The sequence below is a fragment of the Sturnira hondurensis genome, unplaced genomic scaffold (assembly GCF_014824575.4).
Source record: "Sturnira hondurensis isolate 20B ecotype Veracruz unplaced genomic scaffold, ASM1482457v3 Scaffold0022910, whole genome shotgun sequence".
Classification (NCBI taxonomy): Eukaryota; Metazoa; Chordata; class Mammalia; order Chiroptera; family Phyllostomidae; genus Sturnira; species Sturnira hondurensis.
The window spans coordinates 5,670,279-5,685,014 of record NW_028095541.1 but is presented as its reverse complement, the minus strand read 5'-3'; the positions used below and the strand labels follow the sequence as shown (position 1 = coordinate 5,685,014).

At 40.2% G+C, this 14,736-nt stretch overlaps 1 protein-coding gene across 8 annotated transcripts in view; it reads left to right on the top strand.

Moving 5' to 3' along the window:
• Window positions 1-14,736, top strand: part of IFT88 (intraflagellar transport 88) — a 224,533-nt gene that overhangs the window by 105,707 nt on the left and 104,090 nt on the right. For all 8 annotated transcript variants that reach the window (XM_037037259.1, XM_037037260.1, XM_037037264.1 and 5 more), the window contains 2 exons: window positions 9,542-9,641; window positions 13,228-13,314. In XM_037037259.1, coding sequence (XP_036893154.1) covers window positions 9,542-9,641; window positions 13,228-13,314 — 187 coding nt within the window. The remainder of the gene's footprint in view (window positions 1-9,541; window positions 9,642-13,227; window positions 13,315-14,736) is intronic.

Genomic DNA, 14,736 nt, shown 5'->3' with positions numbered 1-14,736 from the left:
TGGGCAGATCTATTGCCTGAGTTATCAGGTTGGCAGACCTAGTGCTTGGGTACATAGTGACCAGCCTGGTGCCTGGGCGTGGGAGTGGACCTCGAGCCTGGGTTCATTGGACAGACTTTTGCTTGAATCTGTGATGATGGGGCTAGAACCTCAGTCTGTGTGGGCAGACCTGGATTCTAGATCTTCAAGGGCAAATCAGGCACCAGGGACCCCTGGGATGGGTTCAGCATCTAGGTACACAGAGGCTGGTCTGGTACTAGGATAGGTCAGGAGCCTACCTGGAGGCTAGGGCCATACAGGCCAGCCTGGTCCCAGAGCAAGCCTGCAGTCTGGGGCCTCAGGGGATGGCCTGGAAGTTAGGTCTGCAGAGGTTGTTATGTTACTTGGTACACCAGGTGCCTGTGTTCATGGGGCTGGTCTAGGGTGACACAGACAAATGTCTAGGAGGCACATGAAACTTTTTGAAAGTTAAAGGTTAGTAAGGATGAAAGGGGTGATGGGAAGTACATTCTAAGTAAAGAGAAGAATATTCTCAAAGATGCAAATGCTGGCAGCTCTTCTCCCATGGAGTCCTCATGATAGTTAAGCCCTAAGGTTCTGAGGTATCTCTTCATCCAGAATGGTGAGAACTATGTACAGTCTTTAAGAAAACTGAGGGGAAATGACCAATTTTCTGTAGGGCTGCAGAAACCCACTTGAGAAAAATAGGCATGAGAGCATGACACATTTATCTTTGAGGCCCTTGGTTTGTTAGCAGCACCATGGTGGATGAATCTGTGTCTTAAATAGTTCCTGCTTTTATGTCCTTCCACATTTGTACACATGTTATCTCCCCGTCCTGGAATGCCCTGTCCATCATTTTTGTTGAGTCAGTCCTTACTTGTTCTTCTAAGTGAGTTCAGATATCTCTGGGATTCCTTTCTCCAGTCTGGTTTCGAGTCTCAACCCCCGTATTCTTTTATTCTTTACAACAGTTCTCACATAGAATGTAACTCATTGGCCTGCTTCCCTCAAAAGGACATAATTCATATCTTATATATCCTTATATCCCTGTACCAAAAATTATTAACATAATATTTGATGTACAGTAGACAGTAAATGTTTGCAGAATACATACCTGAATCAGTGGTTTCCAAATTATTTTCTTGGAGCTCTTGAAGTTTCGTTAGCTGTGTTTTCAGGTTAATTTCGGACACAGGGTTGTTGAAAGGGGCACTGAGCAGGCAGGGCTTCAAGTCCTCTCTCCCCTCTTAAAGTACAGTGTCTCTTTTATAAATCGAGGTGAAAGAAAAAAGATTCTGCTCAAAGGAAGCTATCTTCTGCTTTAACAGTTTTAAACTATTGGTCTAGGACAGTGGTTTTGATACATTTTTTTAACTAGACACTCAGTAAAAAATATTTTTCCATTGTTTACTAAAATTTACAGTTTTATGAAATAATCCTTGTCCTTATTATGTATAATGCCCACTGATAGTTTTTCTAATCTGTTTTTTTTAATAAGGCCCATGAGTCCTGTGGTATGGCTCAGTGGGTTGAGTGTCATCCTGAAAACAAAGGGTCGGCAGTCCAATTCCTGGTCAGGGCTCATGCCTGGGTTGTGGACTAGGTCCCCAGTTGGGAGTGTGAGAGAGGCAATTAATCAGTGTTTCTCTCAAACATCAATGGTTCTCTCCCTTTTTTTCTCCTTCCCTTCCCCTCTCTCAAAAAAATAATGTTTTCAATCTTAAAAAATAAAATAAAATAAAATAAGGGACTCCCAGTCAAGATGGCAGTGTAGGTAAATGGCGCTCATGTCTTCGTACAACCACATCAAAATTACAACTAAAATATAGAACAACCACCACTCAAGAACAACCAAAATCAAGCTGAATGGAAGTCTGACGACCACAGAATTAAAGAAACCATATCCATCCAGGCTGGTAGGAGGGGCACAGATGCAGAATGGACTGGTCCCACACCCACGAGGATAAAAATCCAGGAGGGATATTTTGGGATCGAGGAGTCCCAAAAGCACACCAAGTCCCCCCATCCCAGGATTCCAGTGCCAGGAAGAGAGTCCCCACATCTTCTGGCTCCAAAACACAGCAGGGACTGAGCTGGGTAAAGAAACTTCTGGATCCCTAGGCAGTTCCTCTTAAAGAACCCATACATGGACTCTCCAACTGAGACTCACTCTCTCTAAGCTCCAGCACCAGGGTAGCAGCTTGAAAGACACCACTGGTATACAGTGAGAAACTAAAGTGTCTGGCATCCAGGCAAGCAGAGGCAAAGGGACAATGGGCTCATTGTCCCTTTGAAAAACCCTCCCCCTACAGAGCCTATAAGCTAGTGCCATATCTGAGACTCCAACAACCTGGCTAACACTGTTTGACCCACTTTGGAGATCCCCAAATGCTCTACCCCACCCAACTTATGGGTCCACCCAAACTGCTTCTCCATAGAATGCCTGGTCTTGGCTCCTAAGTCCTATCAGACAAGCAACAGCTGGATTCAGTGAGCCCTAGCCACAGCCAAGTTAGATTCACAGTTTGGCTTCACTTGGGAATCTCCAAGCCCATCACAAGTAGCAGCCATCTCAGATTGCTATATAGCTCAGGCAGGGTGCCCCAGGCAAAACACAGGTGAGGGCTGACCTTGGCCTGCACCACCCAGGAAACCCCAGGCCAGCACACCCAGTGGACAGCTACAGACCACATCAGAGCACCACCACCCTTCCCTTGCATGGCTGATCCTCCATGGAGTGTGGAGTTTGGTGGTCAGTGGTCACAGTCAGTCCTTGCAGCTGACTGGCCTGGGAAAATCCTTCCCATTGTTCTGTCAACAGTAATCAAGTCTCAACTACAAGAGGAGGGTATACTTGGCCTACACAAAGGGCACACCTCAAGTACATAGCTTGGGTGATAGGGGACACTCTGCTACTGGCCCTACAGGATACCTACTACATTAGGCCACACTACCAAGACACGGAGTTAAAACAGCTCTACCTAATGCATAGAAACAAACACAGGGAGGCTGCCAAAATAAGGAGACAAACATGGCCCAAATGAAAAAACTGATCAACACTCCAGAAAGAGCTCAATCTTGTGGAGATAAACAATCTCTCAGATGCAGAGTTCAAACCATTGGTTATAAGGATGCTGATAGAATTTAGTGAGGACCTCAGCAGCATAAAAAAGACCCAACCTAAAATGAAGGATACACTAAGTGAAATAAAGAACATTTTACAGGGAAACAAGAGTAGAGTGAACGAAGCCAATAATCAAATCAATGATTTAGAATATAAGGAAACAAAAAACAACCATGCAGAACAACAAGGAAAAAAAAGAATCCAAAAAAATGAGGGCAGTATAAACAGCCAGGGGAAACTTTAAGAGGTCCAACATTCACATCATAGGGGTGCCAAAAGGAAAATAGAAAGAGCAAGAAATTGAAAATCTATTTGAAAAATAGTGAAAGAAAACTCTAATTTGGTGAAGGAAATGGACATGCAAGTCTGGGAAGTACATAGAGTCTCAATTATGATAGATGCAAAGAGGCCCACTCCAAGACACATCATAATTATAAGGCCAAAGTTTAAAGGAAGAGACTCTTAAAAGCAGCAAAAGAAAAGAAGTTAGTCACCAAATGGTTGCAAACGGGAGGGGGAAGGAGGAGAATGGTGAAGAGGTAAAGGGATGAAGAAGTACAAATGGGACTGTCGGCCAAGATGGAGGCATAGGTAGACACACTGTGCCTCCTTGCACAACCAAAATAAGGACAACAAAAATTTATAAACAAAATGACAACCAGTACTGACAGAAAATTGAACTGTATGGAAATCCAACAACCAAGGAGTTAAAGTAGGCACATTCATCCAAACTGGTAGGGGTGGAGTCGGGCAGCTGGGTGGAGAGGGGTCGTGGCAAAAAAAAAAGTAGTGGCTGGTGGATCCTGGGCACACAGAGCAGTAGCTGTTGTACCCAGTGAGGCAGCAGACTGGAGGGGCGTGGCACTCAAGGTAGCCGGCAGAACTGGACGTTCCACATTTGTGTGCAGATAAACCAGGTGGAAATGGGGAGGGAGACAGACTGTACAACCCAGGGTCCCAGCACATGGAAATAAAGCCTCAAAACACCCATTGAAAACACCTATGGGGGGTTAGATGCTGGGGGAGACTCTCAGCCTCACAGGATAGTTTGTTGGAGAGACCCACAGGGTCCTATAACATACACAAACCCATCCATACGGGAATCAGCACCAGAAGGGCCCAATTTGCTTGGGGGGAGTGGTAGAAGTGACTGAAATCCGTCGGAGAGTGAAGCAAGCGCCATTGCTCACTCTCAGACCCCTGCCCCACATACAGCTCCACAACCCAGCGACGGGGTTGCCCTGCCCCGGTGAACACCTAAGGCTCCACCCCTCACTATGTAACAGGTGTGTCAAGACAAAAAAAATGGCCCAAACGAAAGAACAGATCAAAGCTCCAGAAAAAAATACAACTAAGCGATGAAGAGATAGCCAACCTATCAGATGTAGAGTTCTAAACCACTGATTAGAATGCTCACAGAATTGGTTGAATTTGGTCACAAATTAGATGACCAAATGAACGCTACCCTAAGTGAGATAAAGGAAAACATACAGGGAACCAATAGTGATGGGAAGAAAACTGGGACTCAGATCAATGGAGTGGACCAGAAGGAAGAAACAACCAAACAGAAAAGAAGGAAGAAATAAGAATTCAAAAAAATGAGGAGAGGCTTAGTGTTACAGAACACAGGACCAAGGTGGGTACAATATACTATTACCAAAAGTACCCCCCACTAGGTTCGCATGTCCACCACCAGAGGAAAGACGTCTCTCAATGCCAGAGATTTGTGAAAAGGAAAGGAAATGTTTATTTAAAGATATACAGACTTAAAGTAGTGACCTAATATCTTCATTAAAATATCAAAGTCCTTTAGGATACCCACAAATGTGCACAGTCCTTCCTCCTCCCTCTGCCCTAATTTGGGGTACTGTATCTCAGGAAAAGAAGTAGATTCAGGCTCCTGACACCATCAGCTCTGTCACTGGCCAGGATCAAGCCATGTGGTTCTCCTCTGCAAAGCTGTGGGGGGTCTGAACTCTGCCAAAGCCAAGTGGTGGTTCTCTGCTAAAGCCACATGTTGATTTTCCCTCACATAGCTGTGGGGGTTCCCACTCTGGCAAAACTGTGTAGTTCTCCTTGGCAAAGCTGTGAGGGGGTCTCCACTCTGCCAAGACCACGCACGTGGTTCTCTCCTTTAATGGCTGCCATACCTTCATTTAAATCCCCGCACCAATCCTCCTCTGTAGCCCCATTTCTGATTCTTCCCACAATTGGCATCACTTGCCAGCACTCCCATATCCTCCCAGCTTTACTGGGCTGCCATAGTGGGGCTGTGCAGGCATGGAACCAGTCATCTCCAAGCTCTCACACAGGCGCTGTAACCAGAGGGAGTTGCCTCCCATTTACGTCTTGGGTGGAAGTCACTTCCATCCATCCCCCTGGCTCAAGGCATGGTCACAGTTATTTAACATATCTATGCAACCAGTTAAAGGTTATAGATATATTAAATGACCATGGCAGAGGTTAGCTGCAAAGCTATCGCTATGCGAAACAGCTCTCCTTGTTCCTGCTCCATGTGTTTCTTCCCCACACCTGACACCTGTGGGGGGAAGGGGTAAGGACATCTTATATATCTTTCTAATATTTCCTGGACACTTTGAGTTCTGGACCCATTCCAAATCCCTATTTGGGGCTCCCCTCTTGGCTGTACCCTGTTACATTAGGAATCTGCAGGACATCTTTAAACATTCCAACATCCAAATTAAAGGGGTACCAGAGGATGAAGAGGAAGAGCAACAAGTGGAAAACTTATTTGAACAAATAATAAAGGAGAACTTCCCCAGTCTAGCAAAGGAAATAGACTTCCAGGAAGTTCAAGAAACTCAGAGAGTCCCAAAGAAGTTGGACCCAAGAAGGAACACACCAAGGCACATCATAATTACATTAGCCAAGATTAAAATGAAGGAGAGAATCCTAGAAGCAGCAAGAGAAAAGGGGACAGTTACCTACAAAGGAGTTCCCATCAGACTGTCAGCTGATTTCTCAAAAGAGACCTTGCAGGCAAGAAGGGGCTGGAAAGAAGTATTCCAAGTCATGAAAGGCAAGGACCTGCATCCAAGATTGCTCTATCCAGCAAAGCTTTCATTTAGAATGGAAGGGCAGATAAAGTGCTTCTCAGATAAGGTCAAGTTCAAGGAGTTCATCATCACCAAGCCCTTATTATATGAAATGTTAAAGAAACTTATCTAAGAAAAAGAAGATAAAAAACCTGTACAGTAAAATGAGAGCAAATTCACAATTATTAATAACCACACCTAAAACAAAAAGAAAAACAAACTAAGTAGACAACTAGAACAGGGACAGAACCACAGAAACGGAGATCACATGGAGGATTAGCAACAAGGGAGTGGGAGGGGGAGAGAGGGGGAAAAAGGTACAGAAAATAAGTAGCATAGATGGTAGGTAGAAAATAGACAGGGGGAGGATAAGAATAGTATGGGAAATGTAGAAGCTAAAGAACTTACAAGTATGACACATGGACATGAACTAAAGGGGGGAATGTGGGTGGGAGAGGGGGAAGAGGGGGTGAAGGGGGGGAACTGGGACAACTGTAATAGCATATTCAATAAAATATATTTTAAAGAGATACAAGATATAAATTTTTTTTAAAAAAAGAAGTACAAATGGTAGTTACAAAATAGCCGTGGGGATGGAAAGTACAGTATAACAAATGGAGTAGCCAAAGAATTTGCAGGCATGACCTATGGACATGAGCAATGGTGGGAGGATTTCCTGAGAGAGTCGGGAGTGCTAGGTGGAGGGGGGCAAAAGGGAAAAAAATCAGGACAACTTTAATAGCATAATTAATAAAATATTATATATAAATAAATAAATAAATTATAAAGCTCATATTCTTAAATTGATTATGTTAATTCAATTAATCCTAAATTGGTTTTAATTGACCTCAATTTAAGAAACGTAGGTCTTAGTGCTATGGGTTTTGGTATCAATAAAAATGTGGTTCAGATTTCCAGCCAAGATGGAGGCACAGGTGGATAAACTTTGCCTCCTCTCACAGCCAAAAGAAGGACAACAACAATAAATTTAAAAACAAAAAACAACCAGAACTGCCAAAAAACTGTGTGGAAGTCCAACAACCAAGGAGTATAAACATTCGTTCATACTGTTTGGAGGGGTGGAGAGAAAGCATGGCAAGGTGTTGGCTGGAGGACACAGTGGGTGAGGCAGCCGCTGGTGGTCCTACATTTGCATGTGGATAAACCAGGAGGAACAATTAGGGAGCAAGAAAGACCCTGCAACCCAGGGTTCCAGCTCAGGGAAATAACATCTCAAAACTTCCAGCTGTAAAAACCTGTGGAGGTTGCAGTGGTGGGAGAAACTCCCAGCCTCACAGGAGAGTTGGTTGGAGAGAACCACAATGTCCTAGAACATACACAAATCCACCCACCCAGGAATCAGCATTAGGAGGACCCAATTTGATTGTGGATAGCAGGGAAATTGACTGAATGCTGGTTGAGAGCTGAGCAAGCATCATTGTTCACTCTCTGACTCCTCCCCCACATATATCAACACAATGCAGGCACATGGGTTTCCCTACCATGGTGAATAGCTAAGGCTCTACCCTTTAGAACAGAACAGGTGCACCAAGACAAAGAAATATAGCCCAAATGAAAGAACAGATCAAAGCTCCAAAAACAGAACTAAGCAATGAAGAGAGAGCCAACCTATCAGCTGCAGAGTTCAAAACAACTCGCAATCAAGATGTTCACAGAAATGGTTCGGTGTAGTCGCAAAATGGAGCAAAAGTGAAGGCTATACAAAGTGAAGTAAAGGAAAATGTACAGGGAACCAACAGTGACTCAAATCAACACTTTGGAGCAGAGGGAAGACATAAACAGTCAACCAGAACAGACGAATTAACAACAATTCAAAAAAAAAATGAGGAGAGGCTTAGGAACCTCCAGGACAACTTTAGACATTCCAACATCTGAATCATAGGGGTGCCAGAAGGAGAAGAGGAAGAACAAGAAACTGAAAAATTACTTGAACAAATAATGAAGGAAAACGTTCCCAATCTGGCAAAGGAAATAGACTTCCAGGAAGTCCAGGAAGCTCAGAGAGTCCCAAAGAAGTTGAATCCAAGGAAGCACACACCAGGGCACATTACAATTACATTACCCAATATTAAAGAGAAGGAGAGAGTCTTAAAAGAAGAAGAGAAAAGATGAGGGTTACCTACCAAGTCTTACCTACCATAAGACTGTCAGCTGATTTCTCAAAAGAAACCTTGCAGGCAAGAAGATGCCAGTAAGAAGTATTTGAAGTCATGAAAGGCAAGGCCCTACATCCAAGATTACTCTATCCAGCAAAGCTATCATTTAGAATGGAAGAGCAGATAAAGTGCTCCCAGATAAGGTCAAGTTAAAAGCCCTTATTATATGAAATGTTAAACACACTTATCTAAGAAAAAGAAAATTAAAAATATGAACCATGAAAGGACAACAAACACAACTATCAACAACTAAACCTAAAAAAAAAAAACTAAGAAAATAACTAGAATAGGAACAGAATCACAGAAATAGAGATCACATGGAGGGTTATCAGCAGGGAGGGGAGTGAGGGAGAAGTGGGGAAAAGGTACAGGGAATAAGCATAAATGGTAGGAACAGAATAGACAGGAAGAGGTTAAGAACAGTATGGGAAATGGGGAAGCCAAGGAACTTATATGTATGACCCATGGACATGAAGTAAGTTCGGGGTATGATGGTAGGAGGGAGAAGGGTACAGGGTGGAGGGGAATAAAGGGGAAAAAAATGCAACAAGTGTAATAGCATAATCAATGAAATATATATTAAAAAATCAGGTTCAGATTTTTACTTGACAGTTTTCTACCTTAGGCCTTAGGCCCATTTCCTAGAAACAGTGCCTGTCTTTCAGGGGTTTTGTGAGCATTAAATGTGATAATGACTTTAAAGGAATTAGAACAGTGCCTGATACAGATAAAAATAGTTGTTCTATGTGCTTTGGGAAATGGATCTACTATATTCTGTTCAAGTTTGCACAAAAAATTAAATATATTCTACAATTTCTATTGACTGTTTCTTACCATCAGAGCATTTAAGATCAAATAATATAGAAACAATTTACCTGTTAGTAATTGAAATTGTTTTAGTAAATCCAAAAATCAGAAATTAGGTATTAATCAAATTTTATTTAAAATATACTACCATAAATAATTAGAAGTGAAAGCAGGCTAATGAAAAATTGAATGGGGAAATTAGTTGAAAACTGAAGAATTCAGTAACTTAATGCCTTTATTGGAAGAAATCAATTACTTAGCCTTACAGAACATTAGGGGCACTATAAAATTTTTTCAGTAGTCACATGTAAAAAACCCACCAACAAAACAAATATACTAAAATGAAATAATCCTTTTTCCGCTTTACATTATAGGTGTGTGGAAGTTGTGAAAGCTTCTCAATACATAGAGCTAGCAAATGACCTGGAAATAAACAAAGCAATTACATACTTGAGACAGAAGGACTTTAACCAAGTAAGTTTTAAAAATTAGATGAAATTTCATATGTTAATTGATCAAAACAATAATATTTGGAAACTTCTTTCTGGAGTAATGTTACCTCTGAATATTCTGAAGTTGAGTGATTTCTGTATGAACATTAATTTCTGTTAGAATGGTATTACTTTGAATTTTGATCTGTTTGTCCTGTTTCTTAAAATGTAAATGCTTTACATGTAAAATGTGCTTGGTTGCTAAGTTACTAAATCAAATTCTAGTCCAGAGATCAACTTTCTCATGGAAGTTTTCAAGCTGTAGCCTTAAGCTCTAAGGCTTTTTCAGAATGAAGTATTATATGGAAGGAAGGCCAGGAGCTGGAAGAGCAGCCTGAGCGCTCCATCTACTATTTGCACGTTGGCAGCTTTCCTCTTCTCTGTCTTACGTTGTTGGTTTACTCGATGGCATTGCATCAGCCTAAAAGAGCCCTTTGACAACAGTTTCAGAACCCTCCAGGACCTCTCACTGTTGCCACTGCTTTCTTACTATCTTAGGTGGAGGTGGAACAGGTGAGAGACATAGTTGTGACAAAACCAGAATAGCCCTGGCTCAAGGTGTCTCAGTCAGTTTGAGCATCATCCCATACACCCCAAAAGGTTGTGAGTTTGATCCCCAGTCAGGACACATACCTATGTTGTGGTTTCGATCCCAGGTCAGGACACATACAGGAGGTTTTGTTTTTATAAGAAGTACTGTTATAGGGCACAAAATACAAAAAAAACATATTTTCCAATTTTCGCAACATGTTAATAGTCTTTTTAGAAAGATTTAATAATGTATTGTCATAGTTCATGATTTTAATAACAATTAGTTTTGCCTGTTTTTTTTAAAATTATTTATTTATTTATTTTTAGAGAGAGGGAAAAGGAGGGAGAAAGAGGTAGAGAAACATCAATGTGTGGTTGCCTCTCCAGTGCCCCCTACTGGGGACCTGGCCTGCAACCCAGGCATGTGCCCTGATTGGGAATTGAACCGGTGACCCTTTAGTTCGCAGGCCAGCACTCAATCCATGGAGTCACACCAGCCAGGGCAGTTTACCTATGTTTTAAGAATGTAATTTCTGTTTTCTTTTTAACATGGTTGTCACATATCAGGAAGCAGCTTTCTTTCTCTCTCACATGACTTCAGAATTTAATGGCTATGTGTTCATTCCTTTTCACGTGCCTTATATTTTAAATTAGCACATACGTTTGCAATGCAATCCAAAAGTAAAGATGAAAACATCTCAATTCTTATTCAAAGTGAAATGCAGCTTATAAACTTATATAAATAGTGCCTTTTCCATGAATAGTATGGAGTCTGAGTAAGGGGTCAATGAGACTACTTCCATGGGTGAGTAATACAACAGCAGTCACCTCAGGTATAAGTTTTAGGAGTTTCTTGCCAGTTTTATAAAGTAAATCAGAAAGAGAATCTCAAAAGAAAGGGCATGTTTGGATTTTTTTTTCTTCCAGAATTTATGTTGTGAAATTATAAACTGGTGGCCTAGAAACTCCCAACAGTTTTTAAAGTAATCAAAAACCGTGTAAAAGATGAATTATTTATTCATATTATAACCAAAGTTTATGGAATCTAGTATGATATTTTAAGGTCTGATGCTTGAATAGCATTCAGGTCAGACTTTGTGAGGTATTTTCAGTACCAATAGCTGGTGGCCATTTTAAAAGTTCAAATAGGATCTTTGCATGGACATAGTGCTCTCCAGGAGCAGGAGGAACCACAAGGCCAAGCATTTTCTACTCAGTAAATGCATTTGAAAGCCAGGGACAGAGGGAGGAAGGATCCATCATCTTTCTCCACTTTTTTCCCCCTGATATTTTTCAGTAATTTCTAGGTTGATAACTCATTCATTTTGCATGCAGGGTGTCTGGCCATTCCAACTGTACTGTTTGGTTACGATGATCTCAGACCTCCAGGTGGTTAAAAGTGTTCTTTGATATCTCATAGATCGAAAATGTATTGGGTTGGCAAAAAAAGTTTGTTTGTTTGTTTGTTTGTTTGTTTTCCGTAAGATGGCTCTAGTAGCAGTTAGTTGTCTTTAACTTTATTCAAAACAATTTAGTTTTATTGTATTGTGACAGCCAACATATCAGCTTGCATTTTTTTAAAAAAATATCAAAATTGATGAATTTTTGTGTAGCCATTTTAATACTGAAGATGGAAGAAGATACGTAACATCTTCAGCATATTATGCTTTATTATTTGAAGACAGGTAAAAATTCAACTGAAATGCAAAAAAAAAAGATTTCTGCAGTATATGGAGAAGGTGCTGTGACTGATTAGTGTGTCAAAAATGGTTTGCAAAGTTTCATACTGGAAGTTTCTCAAGGGACGATGCTCCAAGTTGGGTAGACCAGTTGAAGTTGATAGCAATCAAATCAAAACACTAATTGAGAATAATCAACATTATACCACATGAGAGATAGCCAACATACTCAAAATATCCATTTCAAACAATCAAAGTTATACCACATGGGAGATAGCTAATATACTGAGAATCTCCATATCAATAAAGCTATTAGTGAAAATGAAAAAACATGTCTTTATTACAGGAAAAAAACATAGACTTTTTGGCCAACACAATAGTTATATTTAGATCCACTTCAGATGATTTTTTTGTAATACTCCTAGAATTATTTTCTGTCATCAGTTTTGGAAAATTCTCAGCCACTGGTCTTTCTTTCTTCCCTTTCAGGAATTCGTTATGCTTATATGAGATTTCCCAGTGTTTATCTATGTCTCTTATGTTCTTTTCTAAGAGTGTTTTTGAGCCTTTTAGTTTGCTGTGTTTATTCTATTTAGTTGGAACATTTCCTAGGATCTTGTTTAGCCATCAAATCCTGGTTGCCTCAGTAGCTCTCCAGTGTCTTCAAAAAAATATTTTTAGGCCCTGGCAGTGTTTGGGCACTGTCCTACAAACCAAGAAGTTCACCATTCAATTCTCAATCAGGACATATGCCTTTGTTGCAGACCAGAACCCTAATTGGGGGCATACAAGAGGCAACCAATCAATGTTTCTCTTGTGTATCGATGCTTCTCTCTCTCTCTTTCTCTCTCCCTTCCCCTCTATATAAAAATAATAAAATCTTTAAAATATATATTTTTTAGTATTTTATCTAACTTTTCTAATTGTTCTCTGTGGAAGAATGGTCTTCTGTGGGCTGTTTTCTAATAGCCAGAAGCAGAAATTTTAGAATTATTTTGCAAAGAGCAAATTGGGTCATGTTTTTTAGGTAAAGCCTTACTACCCACTTCATTATGCAGGACAGGCTAAAACTGTGTCACAACACTCACAGGCTCAATGTTTACTGCTCTCTTCAGCTATATATAATCTGCCATTAATCCCATCTTTAATTTTAGTTATGGTACTTTTAGTGATATTTTATTCTTTATGAATTTTAATTCTCAAATGAAATTCTCATCTTGTCATCTGTTTTCTGAAATGTATTATTATACAGTCTTTTGCTCATCCCTGGTCATAAACTTCATACTAATCTTTTCTCAGGTGTAAGCCTGAACACTGTCATATTACAATAGAAGTAACTTTCAGGTATTTCATTTCTAGGCTGTAGAGACCTTAAAAATGTTTGAAAAAAAGGACAGTAGAGTGAAAAGTGCAGCTGCAACCAACCTTTCATTCCTTTATTATTTGGTAAGTTTTCTGTTTCACCACTAAGAGTTGATAATATGGTATTTTCATGTTGCTAAACTTCTGCCTATGGAGCTGACTTAAGGAGAGGCTGTGGAGAGGACAGGCAGAATGTCAGTGAAACAAGGTATTTGGAGATCCAGGTCGTGACAGTTCTGGTCCAGGGGTTGAATGTATGGATGTGAGTGAGAACACCATCTCAGAAGGAGAAGGGAGGGTAAAAGTGGTGGGAAGCATCATATCATGGAATTGTAGAGCATAGACCTGGGGGATGAACTGGAGGTACATTTTACTTACATGCTAGTAATACAAAAGTGATATCTTAGGATATACAACTTATGTAAAGTCAAGCAGAAGTTGAACATCTGTGGATGCCAATCATGGGGAATACCAAAAGGCTAAAAGCTCCCAAAAGGGAACATTTTTAATTTAGAGCAAAGGTGGCAGGTGGGTCAAGTAGGATGGAATGAAGGTTAGTTAAAAGTAGAAAACATCAAATTAATGTATGATACTAAGTGCTATAGAAATTCAGAGGAGGCAAATAGCATTTTAATTTAGGGCTTTTGGGGAAGATTCTAGAGATAAGTTGGATCTTAAAGGTCAGAATACAGCTAAAATATCCAGTACCCACATATGATAACAACATTCAGAAAAGTGGGAGTAGAAGGAGCATACCGCAACATTAAAAAAGTCCATATGTGAGAGACCTACAGCCAACAACATATTCAATGGGCAAAAAGGAAAGCTTTCCCCTTAAGATTAGGAAAAAGATAAGAGCATCCTCTTTCACTACGCTTATTCAACATAGTGCTAGAGATTCTAGGCACAGCCATCAGACAAGAAAAAAATAAGTAAAAGGCATCCAAATTGGAAAGTAGGAAGCAAAAACTGTCATTATTTCCAGATGACATGATACTATACATAGAAAACCCTATAGGTTCCACCAAAAAACTACTTGCCCTAATAAATGAATTTGGCAAAATAGTGGGATACAAAGTCAATATTGAGAAACCTATGGCATTTTTGTGCACCAACAATGAACTATCAGAAACAGAAACTAGGAAAAAAAAAACATTTATTGTAGCAACAAGAAAAATAAACTTCCTAGGAATAAACTTAACCAAGAAGGTAAAAGACCTGTACTCAAAACTATAGAACACTGAAGAGAGAAATTAAGGAATATACAAATAAATGGAAACATATACCGATTCATTGATTGGAAGAATTAACATCATTAAAATGTCCATACTACCCAAAGCAGTGTATAGATTCAACACAATTCCTGTTAAAATATCAGTGCATGTTTCATAGATCTATAATAAATATTGCAAAAGTTTGAACCAAAAAGAACCAAAAAGACCCTGAAAAGCCTCAGCAATCTTGAGAAAGAAGAACAAAGTAGGAGGGATCACAATACCCAATACC